Source organism: Salvelinus namaycush, chromosome 4 (assembly GCF_016432855.1).
Source record: "Salvelinus namaycush isolate Seneca chromosome 4, SaNama_1.0, whole genome shotgun sequence".
Lineage (NCBI taxonomy): Eukaryota > Metazoa > Chordata > Actinopteri > Salmoniformes > Salmonidae > Salvelinus > Salvelinus namaycush.
In genome coordinates this window covers 26328948-26346753 of record NC_052310.1, presented here as the reverse complement: position 1 = coordinate 26346753, position 17806 = coordinate 26328948, and the positions used below count along the sequence as shown (strand labels likewise).

The window sequence follows — 17806 nt, the reverse complement described above, 5'->3', positions numbered from 1 at the left end:
CAAAATCTACCATCTTCACTGTGGGACTGTTATTTTGAAGGGAAATTGCCGCCTTATTCTTGCTAGGTATTACTTATTCTTGCTGGCGGAACGGAGGTCAGGCCACCAACCCTAATCTCTTGAGCGGTTCATTCCTCAGAAATAGACTCTTGAGAGGGAGTAAATATGACACTAGCTAAATGTAATAATAACGCCTTCATATGCTAGCAAATAATACTATTGTAACAAAGCTATTACACCATGAAGTTGCTTCATAAAGATATCGAAAAAGACAATGCCGGGTAAGTAAGCGTCAACAGGCTAGCTAGCTGGCAAGCTAACGAACGTTAACGCTAGCGCTGGTCTGTCGCCTTATTTTGTTGCTAGCTAGCACAAGTGTCCGACGTAGCAGTATATAATTCTGGTACAGTGCAACTATTCAGTCACCACCAGTGTATTGTATGCATTTCGATACATCATTAAGCAAGAACAATGTTGTATCCATGTGTTGTTGAATTTGACATGGAAATGGCCGTCCTGGTTTATCAGCTGCTGAGCACAAAATATGGGCAGTTGTCCATACTCATAGTCATGCATACTAGCTAGCTGAGCTAGAATATCATCATAGGAATACCATTGCATTATAATATTATTGTGCTGAGTGCTCTATACCAGGGTTTTTCAAACTTTTGTTGTCCAGGGACCCCCGCGCAGGCAAACCGGCGAACCTGGGCCCCCATAGACCGGACACATGACATTTTTAACAATGCTTTTTTCTGATAACTAGTTCATTGCATCCGTTGAACTAGTTCATTGCATCCGTTGTAGAGCCCAGTTTTATAATATGACGGTATGTCCCAGCTGCTTGCCGTCGTTTTGAAGTAATCACGAAAAAACTGGCTTTATTAGCTCTATTGAGCAACGTGGCACCAACTTGCCTTCTGAACGTTCTATTTCCAGTTTTTTGTTCTACGTCATAATGCCTGCTTTGCTATTGATGGCAACGAGACCTACCCACGTTGATGGTTAGTTAGAATGTAAACAACAACCAAAAAATAGTCATGGAATTCTGAGTTCGTCCCATTGTTTACTATAGGGAAATATAGGTATGTCTGTCTATTTCGCCAAATATCTCGCAATGTGTATATATATTTTTTTTTCAAGTCGGACAGCATTTTAATCAAGATAATCTCCTCTTTCTAATTACACAAGGTTGGGCAGCGTACACTCTTGTCATCGGTCGCTAGACCAGAAATAGTCAAAAGTTGCCATTTTCCCCTACTTCATGTTATGCAGACATAAGCACACTTGGCACCATCGATGTGCGGATGTTTACTTTTACACGAGTTGTTATTTTTAAGTTTCGTCCTAAGAACATATTGTAGTGGTAAAATAAAAAAGGATACATTTTTTGGTGCCATTTAAGCTAAATGGAATTCTAAGCGTCACCAGTCAGGCTCTGTGAACGTTCGATTCCATTCATTAGCTATGGGCTCGCGCTAGTGTTCCCGTTTAGCCAACGTTCTTTTGCCATTTTTCAGCCTTGGGTGAATTTGGACTCGTTCTATTGTCCAGACTACCCATATGTTAGCAAAAATATATATAATCCCGTCATGTTTTATTATAAGGTGAATGTCAACTGGCCCCGTGTGGCTCAGTTGGTAGAGCATGGCGCTTGCAACGCCAGGGTTGTGGGTTCGATTCCCACGGGGGGCCAGTACAAAAACAAAACAAAAAGTATGAATGTATGTACTTGTAAGTCGTTCTGGATAAGAGCGTCTGCTAAATGACTTAAATGTAAATGTAAGTAATCAACATTTTAAAATAAATAGATTTGGTAAGGAGTTAATTTTTATTTTGACCTCCCGGGCCACAGTTCATTGTAAGAGGAAGTGTAAACTCTAACATAGTATTTTAACTAGAACTGTAAAGGTTTCTTGGCATACAGAAAATGGGAAATCACATTTTCTGCAGTACACATTTTGAAGTTTTGAAGCTAATTTACTTGAATTCTGTGCATTTTGCCGTGGCTAATGCTGTGTTCCTCTGCACAAACATTACAAAATCAATGAGCATGTGCCCTGAATGCCTGGTTTTTGGAATTTTCAATTCTCCTTGACATTTACATTTAAGGCCTTTTAGCAGATGCTCTTATCCAGAGCAACTTACAGTTAATTCTTCTTGCGTTCTTCATAAAATAGCTAGGTGAGACAATCAATTATCACCGTTGTTGTAAGTACACTATTATATACAATGCATTCGGGAAGTATTCAGACCCCTTCACTTCTCTCATCAACCTACACACAATACCCCATAATGATGAAGCGAAAACAGTTTTTTTTGAATTTTTTGCAAATGTATAAAATATAAAATAAAAAACGAAATACCTTACTTATATAAGTATTCAGCCCGATTGCTATGAGACTCGAAATTGAGCTCAGGTGCATCCTGTTTCCTTTGATCGTCCTTGAGATGTTTCTACAACTTGATTGTTTCTACTTTCCGAATTGTTTCTGTGGTAAATTCAATTGATTCGACATGATTTGGAAAGGCACACACCTGTCTACATAAGGTCCCACAGTTAATAGTGCATTTCAGAGCAAAAACCAAGCCATGAGGTCGAAGGAATTGTCCTTCGAGCTCTGAGAGGATTGTGTCGAGGCACAGATCTGGGGAAGGGTACAAAAAAATGTCTGCAGCATTGAAGGTCCACAAGAACATAGTGGCCTCCATCTTTCATAAATTTAAGGTGTTTTGAACCACCAAGACTCTTCCTAGAGCTGGCCGCCTGGCCAAACTGAGCAATCGGGGGAGAAGAGTCTTGCCCAGGGAGGTGACCAAGAACCCGATGGTCACTCTGACAGAGATCCAGAGTTTCTCTGTGGAGATGGAAAAACCTTCCTGCAGCACTCCACCAATCAAGCCTTTATGGTAGAGTGGCCAGACAGAAAACACTCTTCAGTGAAATGCACATGACCGCCTTCTTGGAGTTTGCCAAAACACACCTAAAGGACTCTCAGACCATGAGAAACAAGATTCTCTGGTCTGATGAAACCAAGTTTGAACTCTTTGGCTTGATTGCCAAGCTTCACGTCTGGAGGAAGCCAGACATCGCTCATCACTTGGCCAATACCATCCCTACGGTGAGGCGTGGTAGTGGCAGCATCATGCTGTGGGGATGTTTTTCAGCGGCAGGGACTGGGAGACTAGTCAGGATCAAGGGAAAGATGAACAGAGCAAAGTACAGAGAGATCCTTGATGAAAGACTGCTCCAGCGCAGGAGTGGCTTTGGGACAAGTCTGAATGTCCTTGAGTGGCCCAGTCAGAGCCCGGACCTGAACCCGATCAAACATCTCTGGAGAGACCTACAATAGCTGTGTACTGACTCTCCCCATCCAACCTGACAGAGCTTGAGAGGACCTGCAAAGAAGAATGAGAGAAACCCCCCAAATACAGGTGTGCAACGCTTGTAGCATCATACCCAAGAAGACTCGAGGCTGTAATCGCTGCCAAAGGTGCTTCAACAAAATACTAAGTAAAGAGTCCGAATACTTACGTAAATGTGATGTTTCAGTTTTTGTATTAAATGTGAAGAAAAATAAACTGTTTTTGCTTTGTCATTATGGGGTATTGTGTGTTGATTGATGAGAAAAAAACAATTTAATCAATTTTAGAATAAGGCTGTAACGTAACAAAATGTGGAAAAACTGAAGGGGTCTGAATACTTTCTGAATGCACTGTATACAGAAGTATGTGGACACCCCTTCAAATGATTGTATTTCGTTATCTCAGCCACACTCGTTGTTGACAGGTGTATCAAATCGAGCACACAGCCATGCAATCTCCATCGACAAACATTGGCAGTAAAATGGCCAAACTGAAGAGCTCAGTGGCTTTCAACGTGGCACCGCCATAGGATGCCACCTTTCCAAAAAGTCATTTCAGCACATTTCTGCACTGGTAGAGCTGCCCTGGTCAACTGTAAGTGCTGTTTTTGTGAAGTGGAAACGTCTAGGAGCAAGAACGGCTCAGCTGCGAAGTGGTAGGCCACACAAGCTTGCAGAACGGGACTGCCGAGTCCTGAAGCACGTAGGACCTAAAAATCACCTGTCCTCTTGTTGCAACACTTACTACTGAGTTCATGAAATGAGTTTCCATGGCTGAGCAGCCACACACAAGCCTAAGATCACTATGTGCAATGCCAAGCGTCGATTGGAATGGTGTAGAGCTCACCGCCATTTGACTCTGGGGGCAGTGGAAACGCGTTCTCTGGAATGATGAATCACGCTTTACCATCTGGCAGTCCGACAGACAAATCTGGGTTTGGCGGATGCCAGGACAACGCTACGCTACCTGCCCGACAGCGTAGTGCCAACTGTAAAGTTGGGTGGTGGAGAAATAATGGTCTGGGACTGTTTTTTATTGTTTGTGCTTGGCCTGTTAGTTCCAGTGAAGAGAGATCTTAACACTACAGCATACAATGACATTCTAGACGCTTCCGACTTTGTGGCAACAGTTTGGGGAATGCCCTTTCCTGTTTCAGCATGACAATGCCCCCGTGCACAATGCAAGGTCCATACAGAAATGGTTTGTTGAGATCGGTGTTGGAGAACTTGACTGGCCTGCACAGAGCCCTGACGTCAACCCCATCGAACACCTTTGGGATGAATTGGAACGCAGACTGCGAGCCAGGCCTAATCACCCAACATCAGTGCCAAACCTCACTAATGCTCTTGTGGCTGAAATGGAAGCAAGTCCCCGCAGCAATGTTCCAGCATCTAGTGAAAAGCCTTCCCAGAAGAATGGAGGCTGTTATAGCAGCAAAGGGTGGGGGCAACTCCATATTAATGCCCATGATTTTGGAACGAGATGTTCGATGAACAGGTGTCCATATACTTTTGGTCATGTAGTGTACATTTTCTGTCAAAGTTATGATTTTATCAACAAAGTCAGAGCTAGTAGGAAAATACAAGTTTTATATATTTTTTAGCTTATATTTGATTGTTAGTTCTCAACGATGGTATTATTGGAAAAATATATATCTAGTTCAATATCTTTTCTGCATCCTTTCTATCTGGTTTTAGTTGTTTAAGTTGACACAAACAGTTTTTCCATCCTGAAAGTAACCACTTAGACGGCCCACCTAAGAATTTTCAACATAGAAAAACCCTGTAATAAGCTCCAATCACTGTAATTTATTTATCTACTTCCTCAGAGTGAGGGGAACAGGAACAGGTAGCATGTTAACTGTTCCTGTACACTTCACCATTGTTCTAATGCTAGTTGGCATTGTCTCATGAAACTACCTCTAATTTCCTTCATACTGGACGCAGAGACATAAAAATGGTTTCCACGGTGGTATTTTGTTGCAGCTAGTGATATTCATTAAATAATTATTTTTCATGTAGTAACCAAAAAAGTGTTAAACAAATTCATAAAATTAGCCACCTGTTGCCTTGATGAAAGCTTTGCACACTCTTGGCATTCTCTCAACCAGCTTCATGAGGTAGTCAAGAAGCTTTTGACTGGTACTCGATGACAGCTTTGCACCCTCTTGGCATTCTCTCAACCAGCTTCATGAGGAATGCTTTTCCTACTGTCTTCAAGGAGTTCCGACATATGCTGAGCACAGATCTGGCTGCTTTTCCTTCACTCTGCGGTCCAACTCATCCCAAACCATCTCAATTGGGTTGAGGTTGGGTGATTGTGGAGGCCAGGTCATCTGATGCAGCACTCCATCACTCATTGGTCAAATTGCCCTTGCACAGCCCTGAGGTGTGTTTTGGGTCATTGTCCTGTTGAAAAATAAATTGTAGTCCCACTGAGCGCAAACCAGATGGGATGGCGTATAGCTGCAGAATGCTATGGTAGCCATGCTGGTTAAGTGTGCCTTCAATTCTAAATAAATCACAGATTGTGTCACCAGGAAAGCACCATCACACCTCCTCCATGCTTCACGGTGGGAACCACACACACAGAGATAATCCGTTCACCTACTCAGCGTTTCACAAAGACACGGCGGTTAGAACCAAAAATCTAAAACTTGGCCTTATCAGACTAAAGAACAGATTTCCACCGATCTAATGTCCATTGCTCATGTTTCTTGGCCCAATTAAGTCTCTTCTTCTTAATGGTGTACAATCTGAGTTGCATTTAACTCTAATGAACTTATCCTCTGCAGCAGAGGTAACTCTGGGTCTTCCTTTCCTGTGGCGGTCCTTATGTGACCCCGTTTCATCATAACGCTTGATGGTTTTTGTGACTGCAACTTGAAGAAAATGTCAAAGTTATTGACATTTTCCGGTTTGACTGACCTTCATGTCTTAAAGTAATGATGGACTGTCGTTTCTGTTTGCTTATTTGAGCTGTTCTTGCCATAATATGGACTTGGTCTTCTACCAAATAGGGCTATTTTCTGTATACCACTCCTACCTTCTCACAACACAACTTATTGGCTCAAACACATTAAGAAGGAAAGAAATTCCAGAAATTTACTTTTAACAAGGCATACCTGTTAATTGAAATTGCATTCCAGGTGACTACCTCATGAAGCTGGTTGAGAGAATGCCAAGAGTGTGTAAAGCTGTCAAGGCAAAAAGGGTGGCTACTTTGAAGAATCTCAAGTATAACATATATTTTGGTTTGTTTAACACTTTTTGGGGGGTTACTACATTATTCCGTATGTGTTATTTCATAGTTTTGATATCTTCACTATTATTCTACAATGTAGAAAATAGTAAAAATAAAGAAAAACCCCCGAATGAGTAGGTATGTCCAAACTTTTGACTGGTAGACCCCCTGCAGTACCTTGGTGGCAGCGGAACACTGTTTGAAAACCCCTGCTCAATACATTTCCATCTTCATTGCTACACAGAAACAGTTATTCTTGTCTTGATCAAATTGAATGACAAACTTTCCAACATTGACTTGAACCACTAATAGCAATTCCCATTACTGCTGATTTTGATTACTTTCAATCTCACACAACCTGATCTGAGCTCTGTTATCAAGGTTGTGTGTGTGTTTCTTTTCCCAGTCAGGTGACACTGATGCCGGAAGAGGCAGAGGACATGTGGCACACCTACAACTTACTGCAGATCGGTGACAGTCTTATGGCCTCCACTATTAGGTAACTTGCTATTGTGACGGATTTCATTGTGCTTGCTTAACAGCATAACTTCCTTCCACTCGAACATGCACTGGTACTCAATCTCGGATCCTCTGTCTTGCAAACTCACTTGACTGCCCACTTGACAACATCTTAGCCAACTGCGCTATAGAAAAGTTAGCGATTTGATCGTGTGGGTGGAAACATTTCAAGCTATGGAGTGAGGTTACAAATCTAACTCTGTTACACTACCACTATGGTACATAATCCTAGTCTGGTCCCAGATCTATTTGTTCTGTGTAGCCAAATATGTTTGTTGTCATGTTTGGCACAAACAGATCTGGTACCAGGTTAATATAATCCTGCTGCGAACCATGATCATACTACAGTTCTACCATCAGTGGGTGGTTACCATTTGAGTGTTTCAGGAATTTCTTTGAAATCCGTGTGACATAGTATATTGCCATATTGACTATTTAATGGCAATTCAAAAATAATTAGAGCATTACAGCTCAAGTGAGAAAAGCTATCTACCTGACTTTGTCTCTCTCACTCACTCACTCACTCTCTCACTCACACACACACACACACACACACACACCTTTACTAAAAAGGGCAGCCTTAGTGACCCATGATACCTTTCTCCCTGATTCCTCAGAAAGGTGCAGACTGAGTCATCCACGGGCAGCGTGGGGAGCTCGAGAGTGCGCACCACCCTGTGTGTGTGTGTGGATACTATTGACTTTGACTCACAGGCCTGCCAGCTGAGGGTGAAGGGAACCAACATCCAGGAGAATCAATATGTGAAGGTCCGAGATTAACAACGTTGAGGACAAAAACAGCGCACTTCCACTTTAGCCTGTAACTGTTATTATGTCAGTTTGGCGTTGTCACATTACCAGTAGACAAATCATGATGCTAGGAAAGCTAATGCTAATGGTCGCTCTGGATAAGAGCGTCTGCTAAATGACTTAAATGTAAATGTAAATGTCTAAGTTGCGTGGAGTTTCCAATTTTATATTTTGTTGTTTTGTAGTTGCAAGTGAAGGAAGTGCTTTTTCCTCTGTCCTTAGATGGGGGCTTACCACACCATTGAGTTGGAGCTAAACAGGAAGTTCACACTTGCCAAAAAGATCTGGGATAGTGTCGTCCTCGATAGGATCGGTGAGTGTGTACTTGTAACCTGTGAGGTGATGGTGCTCCTCAAAGGCTTAAATCCCTGTTTTGTTGTTTGTGCGTAATCTGTCAATCAAAATCATTGAATTTCAAGGTATTCCACTCACTAAGTCTTTCATATGGTTCTCTGTATTGAGACCTGTTTTGACATGCTTCCCACAGGTTGAGAAATGTCAGGAATATCATGGAATTTTCAAATACGCATTCCAGACAGGAAAAGTCAGGGAATTTAGTCAATACATTGATGCAATTATGGAAAATCAGGGAATGTTTCATATGGATCACATTTTATACATTAAATGATCAGAAACATGTACATTGCCTAATGTGTGTGAAAGTTGTCACATTCTTATTTGTAGACATGGAAAGTCGTGGAAAAGTAAATGGATTTACCACAGATTGGGAACCCTGTTTTGAGTACCTAGGCCTGTATGCAACCTGAACTCTTATTCTATTTCCTGTGGCCCTCTCAGAGCAGGCGTGTGACCCCACCCAGAAGGCAGACGTAGCGGCCGTGGTGATGCAGGAGGGTCTGGCCAACCTGGTGCTGGTGACCCCTGCTATGACCCTACTAAGGGCCAAGGTGGAGGTGACCATTCCTCGCAAGAGGAGAGGCAGCTGCACCCAGCACGAGAAGGTCAGTATAGGCTTTATGACCCCATCACTAAAGGGGCTTACAGACAGGGAGCTGCCAAAGTTGGCACGAGGGGCATGCTGCAAATCTAACTTTGTTACACTATCACTATGCTACATAATCCTAGTCTGGTCCCAGATGTATTTGTGCTGTGTAGCCAACTATGGTTGTTGTCATATTTGGAACTAACAGAACAATGATCATACGCCATACTACATACAGTTCTACCATCAGTGGGTGGTTGCCATTTGAGTGTTTCAGGAAGTATTTGAAATCCGTGTGACATGGTATATTGACTATTCTATGGTAGTACAAAAGTATTAGCCTTGGGGATGCATGAGAGTCTGGCCAACCTGGTGCTGGTGACCCCCGCTATGACTCTACTAAGGGCCAAGGTGGAGATAATCATCCCTCACAAGAGGAGAGGCAGCTGCACCCAGCACGAGAAGATGAAAGTGTTTAACTGGAGCGGTAGAGGAAAAATGTACCATACGTGCCCTTGGCGGCAGCTGCTGTCCCTCCCTGTTCCGCTCCCGCCAGGGTGGGAGGCAAACTTGCCGCCAGCTTTACATAGAAACCAATGGAGGCGGCTGTATTTTATTTTCCTGTGTGTAAGCGTCTTAACAATCAGTATGTGCAAGGGTTTGGTTTCCTAATGGGTTCTTTCGCTCTCTCAGGCCCTGGATAGGTTCTATGAGGCAGTGATGCAGGGGATCCTCAGACATATCAACTTTGACGGTGGGTCCTCTAGTATATCCCCCTTCATTGTGAAACTCCCTACTGAACACAACTCGGGGCTGATTTAGCAGGCATCATCTGGCCTGTGAAATGGGGCAGATTTAGGTCACTTGACGGTCGCTCCCTACACACCTTCTATTTTCCTCACCTTTTACCTAATATCACCTCTTTCTCACTCCGGTCCCCTGTCTTTTTTTGTGTCAGTGGTGAAGTGTATACTGGTGGCCAGTCCAGGGTTTGTGAAGGACCAGTTCATGGCCTACCTCTTCAGGGAGGCAGTCCGACAAGACTCCAAGATTCTGCTGGAGAATAAGCCCAAGTTCATGTTAGTCCACTCCTCCTCGGGACACAAATACTCCCTAAAAGGTAGAGAACATGTTTTGATAACGTTACAATGTATTATTACACTGCATTATGAGTGTGGTTGTAATGCATTGTAAGAATTGCTATAAGCATCTGTAACCCCTTATATCTTATTATCATGCGTATAAAATGTAATAATACATATACTTGTCAACTTTAAGTAATGTGTTATGTTTATTTTATTTCAGAATGTTGTTTTGATATTTCTTCCTTTTTTGTGGGGCAATGCTTACTGGGTTGGGTTTTTTCCTGCAGAGATTCTATGCGATCCAGCTGTCACGGCTAGATTGTCTGATACCAAGGTGAGTGTCCCATTTAGTTTATTAATCCTACTAATAGTCTATTAATCCAGCTGCGTGGTCCTTTCAATAGAAACACTGCAATTTATTCATGCTTTGTCTCCTCTGTGACTCACAGGCAGCAGGGGAGGTGAAAGCCCTGGAGGACTTCTACAAGATGCTACAACATGAGCCCGACAGAGCCTTCTATGGGTGAGAGAGAGAGAGACCGTGGTCGTGTTCATTAGGGCATACAGCAAAAAATGTTTTTTGCCATTTGGCGACAGAAAACAAAAATGTACGTTGTTGGACACGTCTAGATAGTCCCTCCCTGTTTTGGTTTGTTTTCTTTCTTTGACGCTAAAATCTGAATTAGGCTAATAAGAACACGTTTTCCATTGCAAAACGTTTTGCTACGGTGTGCCCTACTGAACACGACGCTAATGGCTGACTATGACATTAAGAGTCCTCATGTTCCACCACTACTGAACACTGACCTTTCTATTCACTTGATGTTGCAGGTTGGCTCACGTGGAGAAAGCTTCCGAAGCACTGGCTATTGACATCTTGTTGATTAGCGATAACCTCTTCAGGTATGTCGTTTTATGGAATTATATCTGGATTTCTGTGGGGGGAAACATTGGATTTTGTGTGTGTTTTATATAAATATTTGAGAAAGTGAGGATAGAGGCATGCACATACAATGCATGTGTATCTGTCATGTGTGAATTGTGCTCATATGTGTTTATAACCTAACTTGAATGCCACAACCAAAGTTCCCTCCAGAAAAAAATAAAGTTATTCTATTCTCAAGATAAGTAGACTTACACTGAGTGTACAAAACATTAGGAACACCTTCCCAATATTGAATTTCCCCCAGAACAGCCTCAATTTGTTGGGGAATGACTTCTTCAAGGTGTCAAAAGCGTTCCACAGGGATGCTGGCCCATGTTGACGCCAATGCTTCCAACGGTTGTATCAAGTTGACTGGATGTCCTTTGGTGGACCATTCTTGATAGACACGGGAAACTGTTGAGCGTGAAAAACCCAGCAGCATTTCAGTTCTTGACACACTCAAACCGGTGGGCCTGCACCTACTGCCATAACCTGTTCAAAGGCCACTTAAATATTTTGTCTTGTCCATTCACCCTCTGAATGGCACACACACAACAAATGTCTCAAAGCTTTAAAATGCTTCTTTTAACCTGTCTCCTCCCCTTCCTGTCTCCTCCCCTTCAACTACATCTTCATCTACTACACAAATTGAAGTGGATTTAACAAGTGACATCAATAAGGGATCATAGCTTTCACCTGGTCAGTCTGTCATGGAAAGAGCAGGCGGCGAGAAGATGAGCTGTGAGGGGGTATCGTCGCTTATCTGTGCATGTTCTTCATTTAATTTGGATGTCTCTGTCCCCAGGCACCAGGATGTGACCACACGGAGTAGATACGTACGGCTGGTGGACAACGTGAGAGACAATGGTGGAACCGTGAGGTAGGGATAGGCAGTGAAGAGAAATGATGATAATGGTGAAAATATGAGTTTAAAAAAATATGGCTATTGTAGACAAGTTATACTGTAATTATGATGATTGTTTCATATAGTGATCATGTCCTCGACTCTCATCCCGATCCTCTTTATTTTCTTCCACAGAATATTTTCAAGCCTTCATGTATCTGGAGAACGTAAGTTTTGTTCCTTCCATATTCAGTGACATGTCAATGCCAATTTCACAGATGTGTTATTGGTAGTATACCATGGGTGTTTCTCAATGTATACTGCCGTGCTCTGAGCATGCAAATTGGAGCACGGTAGGGTCGGAGTGCGAGTCCAAATCAAAGTATGTGAAACGGAGCACAGAGGGCACTTCTCAAATGCGTACTCCGTTTGTACATGCATCGTCGTAAACGTCAACGGAAAGTATTTTGTACACAACTACGTACAAAATGATGCAACATTTATTGAAATCAATGGTGGCCATTATTTGAGCTGAAGCGAAAGGAAAAAACACTCCGACTTCAGAATGAAATGTTGCCTATTCACATTTCATATGTTGCCTGACTATAATATTTTCTTGATACGTTAATAAATACATGCTGTGTTAATTTTGGCATGTTTACCTGCCTACGTACCGTAGATCGCAAGCCCATAATAAGTCAATAGGTCTAGCTACTAGTACTGTGAGCTAGCCAGGTAGCCACAAAGAATTGTTTGCTAGCTACCCACAAACAATTGGCATCTATCTTGTATAATATTAGTTTTAGGTCATTTTTGCCTGTTAAACTATCTGATTAGCTACATTATTACGATTCACATATAGCTAGCTGATGGTTATGAAGTAAAACGGTTGCTTTGTGTATATCTTGTTTTGTCTCTATTGCCATTGTTGTCCTGGTTGGGAGACGGTTCAGTGAATGGATAAGTCCATAGTAAGTCAATAGGGCTAGCTAGCTAGCTACGAAGAATTGGTAGCTACCCACGAAAAATGTACATCTACCTTGCATAACTTTAGTTTTAGGTAATTTTTTTCCTGTTTAACTAGCTGGCTAGCTAGATTATTACGATTCACATATCTAGCTGAAAATTATGAAGTTTGCTTTGTATATATCTTGTTTTGTCTATTGTTGCCATTGACCTGGCTAGAAGAAGGTTCAGTGAATGGGGAGGTGAAGCGTAAGGTAACACAGTAGGGAGTGCGAGTGCTTCTCAAATGTGTTGTTTTATGCATTCCTTAAGAGAACGTGGTCGGAGAATGCACTCAGAGCATGAGAGTGTGGAGATACGGTAGAATGCATATTGAGATACACCCCATGTTTCTTTTCACCATAGGGGATTTCACTGATAGGGTTACTGAGTAGCATTGCATCATTGAGTGTGTGATATTTATTATTTGTCAACCAAATATTGTATAATTTGCTTAAACAATTGAGCAGTCTCCTCCTCTGTCTCTCCCTTGTACAGAGTTGACCCAGCTCAGTGGAGTGGCGGCCATCTTGCGTTTCCCCATCGCTGATCTATCGGAGCCTGAGGATGACAGCAGCTCTGATGAAGAATAAATGACACACTGCAACAGAAAAATTAGACCTGGGGGTACTCTTAGTCTGTAGAACTGAGAGGAACACAGCGCAAAGTTGCAAGAAGAAATAGAGTGCATAAAGTGCAAAAGTTGACCATTATTGCTTTATCATACTCACAGAATTTGACATGCTTGTGCTTTTGGGTTTAAGGTGCAGTACAAGTAGAAGTGGTACCAATGCTAAGCCTGAAAGATAAACTCTGGTTTACATTAATGCTATGGGTAAGCCTGTAATTTGTTTGGTGCCAAGTCTGAATAAAACACAAATACACAGAAAATCACACCTGATTGATCTGGATATAAAATGCTAGTACAGTGTATTAATATTGATAAAACATGTATAATTCATTTCTAATGAGAGTTTTGCATCTACATATTTCCTTTCGAGTGTATATATATCTCTTTCTTGCAATAAAACCGCCAAATCGTATGTTTTCTTGTCTTGCCATGTTCTTTTCGTAGTAACAGTTGTTTCTGACAATAAAATTATCATGATCAAACACTGAAAGGGAGTATAACTGGAAACAGGAGATAGAAATATATATTTAATTTATTGCAATCCTTTTCATTGAAAATATTTATGTTGGTCACTGGAGGCAAAGGCCTACTGCATTTTAACTGATACAGAATCATGTAGATGTGTGTCCATCTCATTGCAAAGTAATAACACTGAAATTTGGGTTCAAAAGTTATACAACAATTCCCTGACGTCCATCATTAATAGCACCAATCGATTCTTATCCCTACATTCTTCTGCTGTACGGGGGTGAATATTTCAAAATGGACAGTGAATCAATTGTAATCCTTACAGTAATTTCAGCAGCTAGTCCTAAAGTGTATTCTTAAAACTTTAGTTTCACTCATCACCCATAGAAATATAATTACAAGAAGGTTCAAGCCCATCAGACCACAGAAATGTTCATGTGCACTTATCGGTAAGTACATTCAATATGGCCACCAGTCCACCCATCACCAAACATAGACTTGAATGGGGCTGTCCATTCTGGTCATTCTATTTGTATGGTCACTCCTACCCACCCCTCCATAAATCCTACGCCCCAGCCCTATTTGTTTCCTGGCCTTGCCTTGTCAATCCTTCTCTGTCCCTCACTCCAACACCGGACACTGGAACGTCTTAATCCAGGCTAAATCCTCCAGCATCCCCCAGTGCATGTAGATAATGGAGCAGATCACCAGCACGTGCATTATCTGGTGGCTGTTGCACCAGTAGTCAAAGAGGCCTGGGCTAAAACGCTCGGGCACCCGGCTAAGGTTCACCAGGCCACCCGTGATAGCCAGCATGTCCATGGTGAAGAAGAGGCGCAGCGAAGCTGGGCTGCCTACGCCGTCGCCCAGCCAACGGAATAGGAAGAGGAACACACGGAAGAGGGCCTGCCAGATGAAAGCGCGAAGGCGCCCATAGTTGCTACACGCTGTGGTGGCACAGAGGATGCCCCAGGCTGAGATTAGGCTGTAGGTCAGGAGGGCCAGGATGCAAGTGACAGGGTAGCACATCAGGGTGATATAGATGATGGGCAGGCATCCTGGTTGACACAGAAACAGGAGAGTCAATGAAGATTAATGTGTGAGTGACTGTGTGATGAGAATAGGAAGGAAGGATACATTTTCAAACATATTTCAAACAGGACCTGAGAAACTGATCTGGAATCTGACGTTACCTACCCAAGGTGTTGACCAGGCAGACTCCGATCATGTCAAGGGAAAGGAGTGTGTCGTAGATGGGCTCCCCGCCCTCATGGTTCATGAAGGTGTGGTAAAGCACTGAGCCCACGGTGGGGGACAGGCAGGCAAGGTAGTGGAACACACACATCCACGTTTGCTCCACCTCGGACCAGGGTATGTTAAGTGGCAGCAGCACAAGGAAACAGAAGAATGGGATTCCTGGATGGACGGAGGGAGATGTCTCAATATATATAGACTTTTGAAGTCTAGACTCTTATTTTGCCATGCTCTGCTAATTAGTGGTTCAAGCAGCAAATCTGCAAGAAACCTTATTGTATTTGTTGGGGTTCATTATTATTATTATTCCGTAAGGGCAAATTCACACAAATTCAAATTCCTGTGAGATGGTAAGGCCTACAAGGTTGAGACTTTGTAAAAAGGTAAAGGGCAACATCTTGTCAAGCAGTGCCATGTAAATTGGCCACACGGTGGTGCTATAACAAGCATTTGAAGACGCAAACTTTGAAAGGTCATGCCCTTCACCCCATGAGACCTAGGGAGAATCTCAATACTCATTGTGTCCTCTCTCCTTCTCAAAACCCACTGAATGAGAAAGCCAGAGGTCCTGTTTTGAGGAGGTGAGGAGAGAGGACATGGGGAGTATGCAACTGAGATTCTCCCCTAGAGTCATAAAATGTTGTACATATGTCCCTCTCCTCACAAGAAACAGTTTGCCTCTAGGACCCATAAGGTCCGCTATGATGGATTTTCCCGCCATTTTGAATTCTGTGAAAAACATTTAAAACGCTACTCTTCTCGCACCGAATGACCGATTTTCACAAAACCTAAAGCATGGCATCTATGGACGAAGTTCTCTCAATGCAATATTTTCCAGGCTAGCGCCTCAAACATGGCCGCTACTGACCAATAAACATCCACATGGGCGTGGTCTGGCACATAAATCAGACACGGATATTCTACAGTATCTGAATTCTACGGTATTTCTATTAAATCTTTCAAGGTAAAGATTACATGTATTTAATAATTGTTTGTTGTATTAATAAAAATTTATAAAAAAGTGTAATTTTGTTTTCATTTTATTTGTATGTTTAGCTCACATAATATAATTTAAAAGTATACATTAAGGTGACATTAATAAATGCATTTCTATACCTTCCAAAATATTTTTTAGGAGGAGTACCAAGATGGAGGCGCAGTGGATTCAACACAGTCTAGGCCAGGTATATCGGTACCAGTACATGCAGGGGAGTACACCAGATTAAGGCTTAATCTGTGTCTGTGAAATGGCCCTCATAGTATAATAGCTCTGCAGTTTGTTTTCTCCAACACCATTGTATTTCTCTGAAGTCTCTCTCACAGGTGTATTGCAGCCTGCTGAGCAACTCTCCTATGCTAATCCCCTCCTGAGTTAGAGTTAGTGTTAATGTGCTTAGCTATAGAGGATATCCAAGGAGGAGTCACATCATAGAGGCTGCCACACTTAGCTCAAAGGTGCATAGCTGCCCGTGCTTAAACTACAAATGTTCTGCAATGGTATGCATTGCATAGCATTATGCAGATCTTAGTTGCAGGGTTTCTGAGAGAGTGGAAAATAATCATACAAACAAAATGTATCCTAAATGTATGATAATAAGTCCAATTTTTTTTGGTGCATCTTTCAAGTTTCATGCATAGCCTATTGAGAGTTGTTGCCAAAGATAGAAAAGTGTTTTGACAAATTTTTCCACTTTAATGGGTCAATCAAACAACTCCAAAGCCAATTACTAGTGCAATATATCCAGGACAAGGACAGATTACCAGTAATCCCCCATATCCTTGTCTCTTTATACATACTTGTCAAGTACCGGTATGCTTGTAAATGACCCATAAGTGAGAGTAGCCCAAAGTGGCCTCTTTTTCAAACTTGCAGCTGTTAACAATTTAATTACTGGTGTAGTAAGACATCTACTAGCCTACAAAGACTAAATACTCACTTAGACTATACATTAAATACATAATACACATGAGATGAGACAATTTAGTAAAAAAAACAGGAGAACCATAGATAACACTTTAGAATATTGAATTATTAATCATGAATACACTTTGTAAATAGTATAAATAATAAATCAATTAGTATTTCATACATTTTTTGTGAACATGCAAATGTATAAGCGTTACAATTATCAGTTAAATATGTATCATCATTTAGATATATATAAACGCATTTATAATGAGACATTCATGAGTTATTCTGAAGTGTAAATTATCAATAAACTATGCCAGTTGATATTTCAACGGTAGGGACCGTATACTTACCATGTGTATAAATGTTACCAAATTCATTGTGAAAGTAGAACAAGCTTCTGATGCACCCCTGAAAGGTTGAAATTGGCCGGTAGCCCGTCAGGATCAAGTCATTGAATTGAAGATGAGGAGGGGTTTTCTCCAAATTCAGTAGTCGTGGTCCATGTAAGCAAGCCATGGTGGCTTTCTCCAGCCAATGTCCCCCTGAGTTTACAGGACATCAGTTGATAGTGCAATATACATATATCCTGAAAGAGTCTCCAGTAAGTACTTTAGGCACATACATTGTCAAGTCAAGCAGGATAGTTGGCAGGATAATGTCGGCACGAGTCTCATCCTTGGAACAGGTACTGAACTTCTTAGCAAGCGACCTGTTGAGCTCACAGAGTGGCATGCTTTCTGTGTGACCAATCAGCAATCACTGTTATTCATAGGGTTAAATCTGGTGTAATCCTCACTGGAA

At 41.9% G+C, this 17806-nt stretch overlaps 2 protein-coding genes across 4 annotated transcripts; one reads left to right on the top strand and one right to left on the bottom strand.

Annotated features, from left to right (window-relative positions):
- The first annotated feature begins 77 nt into the window (after window positions 1-77).
- Window positions 78-13783, top strand: pelo (pelota mRNA surveillance and ribosome rescue factor). 3 transcript variants are annotated; one of them, XM_038991589.1, is made up of 14 exons: window positions 78-281; window positions 7016-7108; window positions 7746-7896; window positions 8161-8251; window positions 8737-8872; window positions 9319-9346; window positions 9575-9635; window positions 9840-10001; window positions 10254-10300; window positions 10416-10489; window positions 10798-10869; window positions 11697-11771; window positions 11931-11962; window positions 13239-13783. In XM_038991589.1, the coding sequence occupies exons 1-14, from the start codon at window positions 241-243 to the stop codon at window positions 13331-13333; spliced, it is 1158 nt and encodes a 385-aa protein (XP_038847517.1). In that variant the 5' UTR covers window positions 78-240; the 3' UTR covers window positions 13334-13783. The 3 variants fall into 3 exon arrangements, with proteins under 3 accessions (XP_038847517.1, XP_038847516.1, XP_038847519.1); XM_038991588.1 differs by lacking the exon at window positions 9319-9346 and having other exon boundaries at window positions 8737-8900; XM_038991591.1 differs by lacking the exons at window positions 78-281; window positions 9319-9346 and adding an exon at window positions 994-1085 and having other exon boundaries at window positions 8737-8900.
- A 677-nt stretch (window positions 13784-14460) lies between these two features.
- LOC120045809 (progestin and adipoQ receptor family member 4-like) lies at window positions 14461-17521 on the bottom strand. The gene is made up of 3 exons (XM_038990744.1): window positions 17356-17521; window positions 15037-15255; window positions 14461-14897 (listed from the first exon to the last, which is right to left on the bottom strand). Exons 1-3 carry the CDS (start codon window positions 17519-17521, stop codon window positions 14461-14463), a joined length of 822 nt encoding a protein of 273 aa, XP_038846672.1.
- Window positions 17522-17806: the final 285 nt, after the last annotated feature.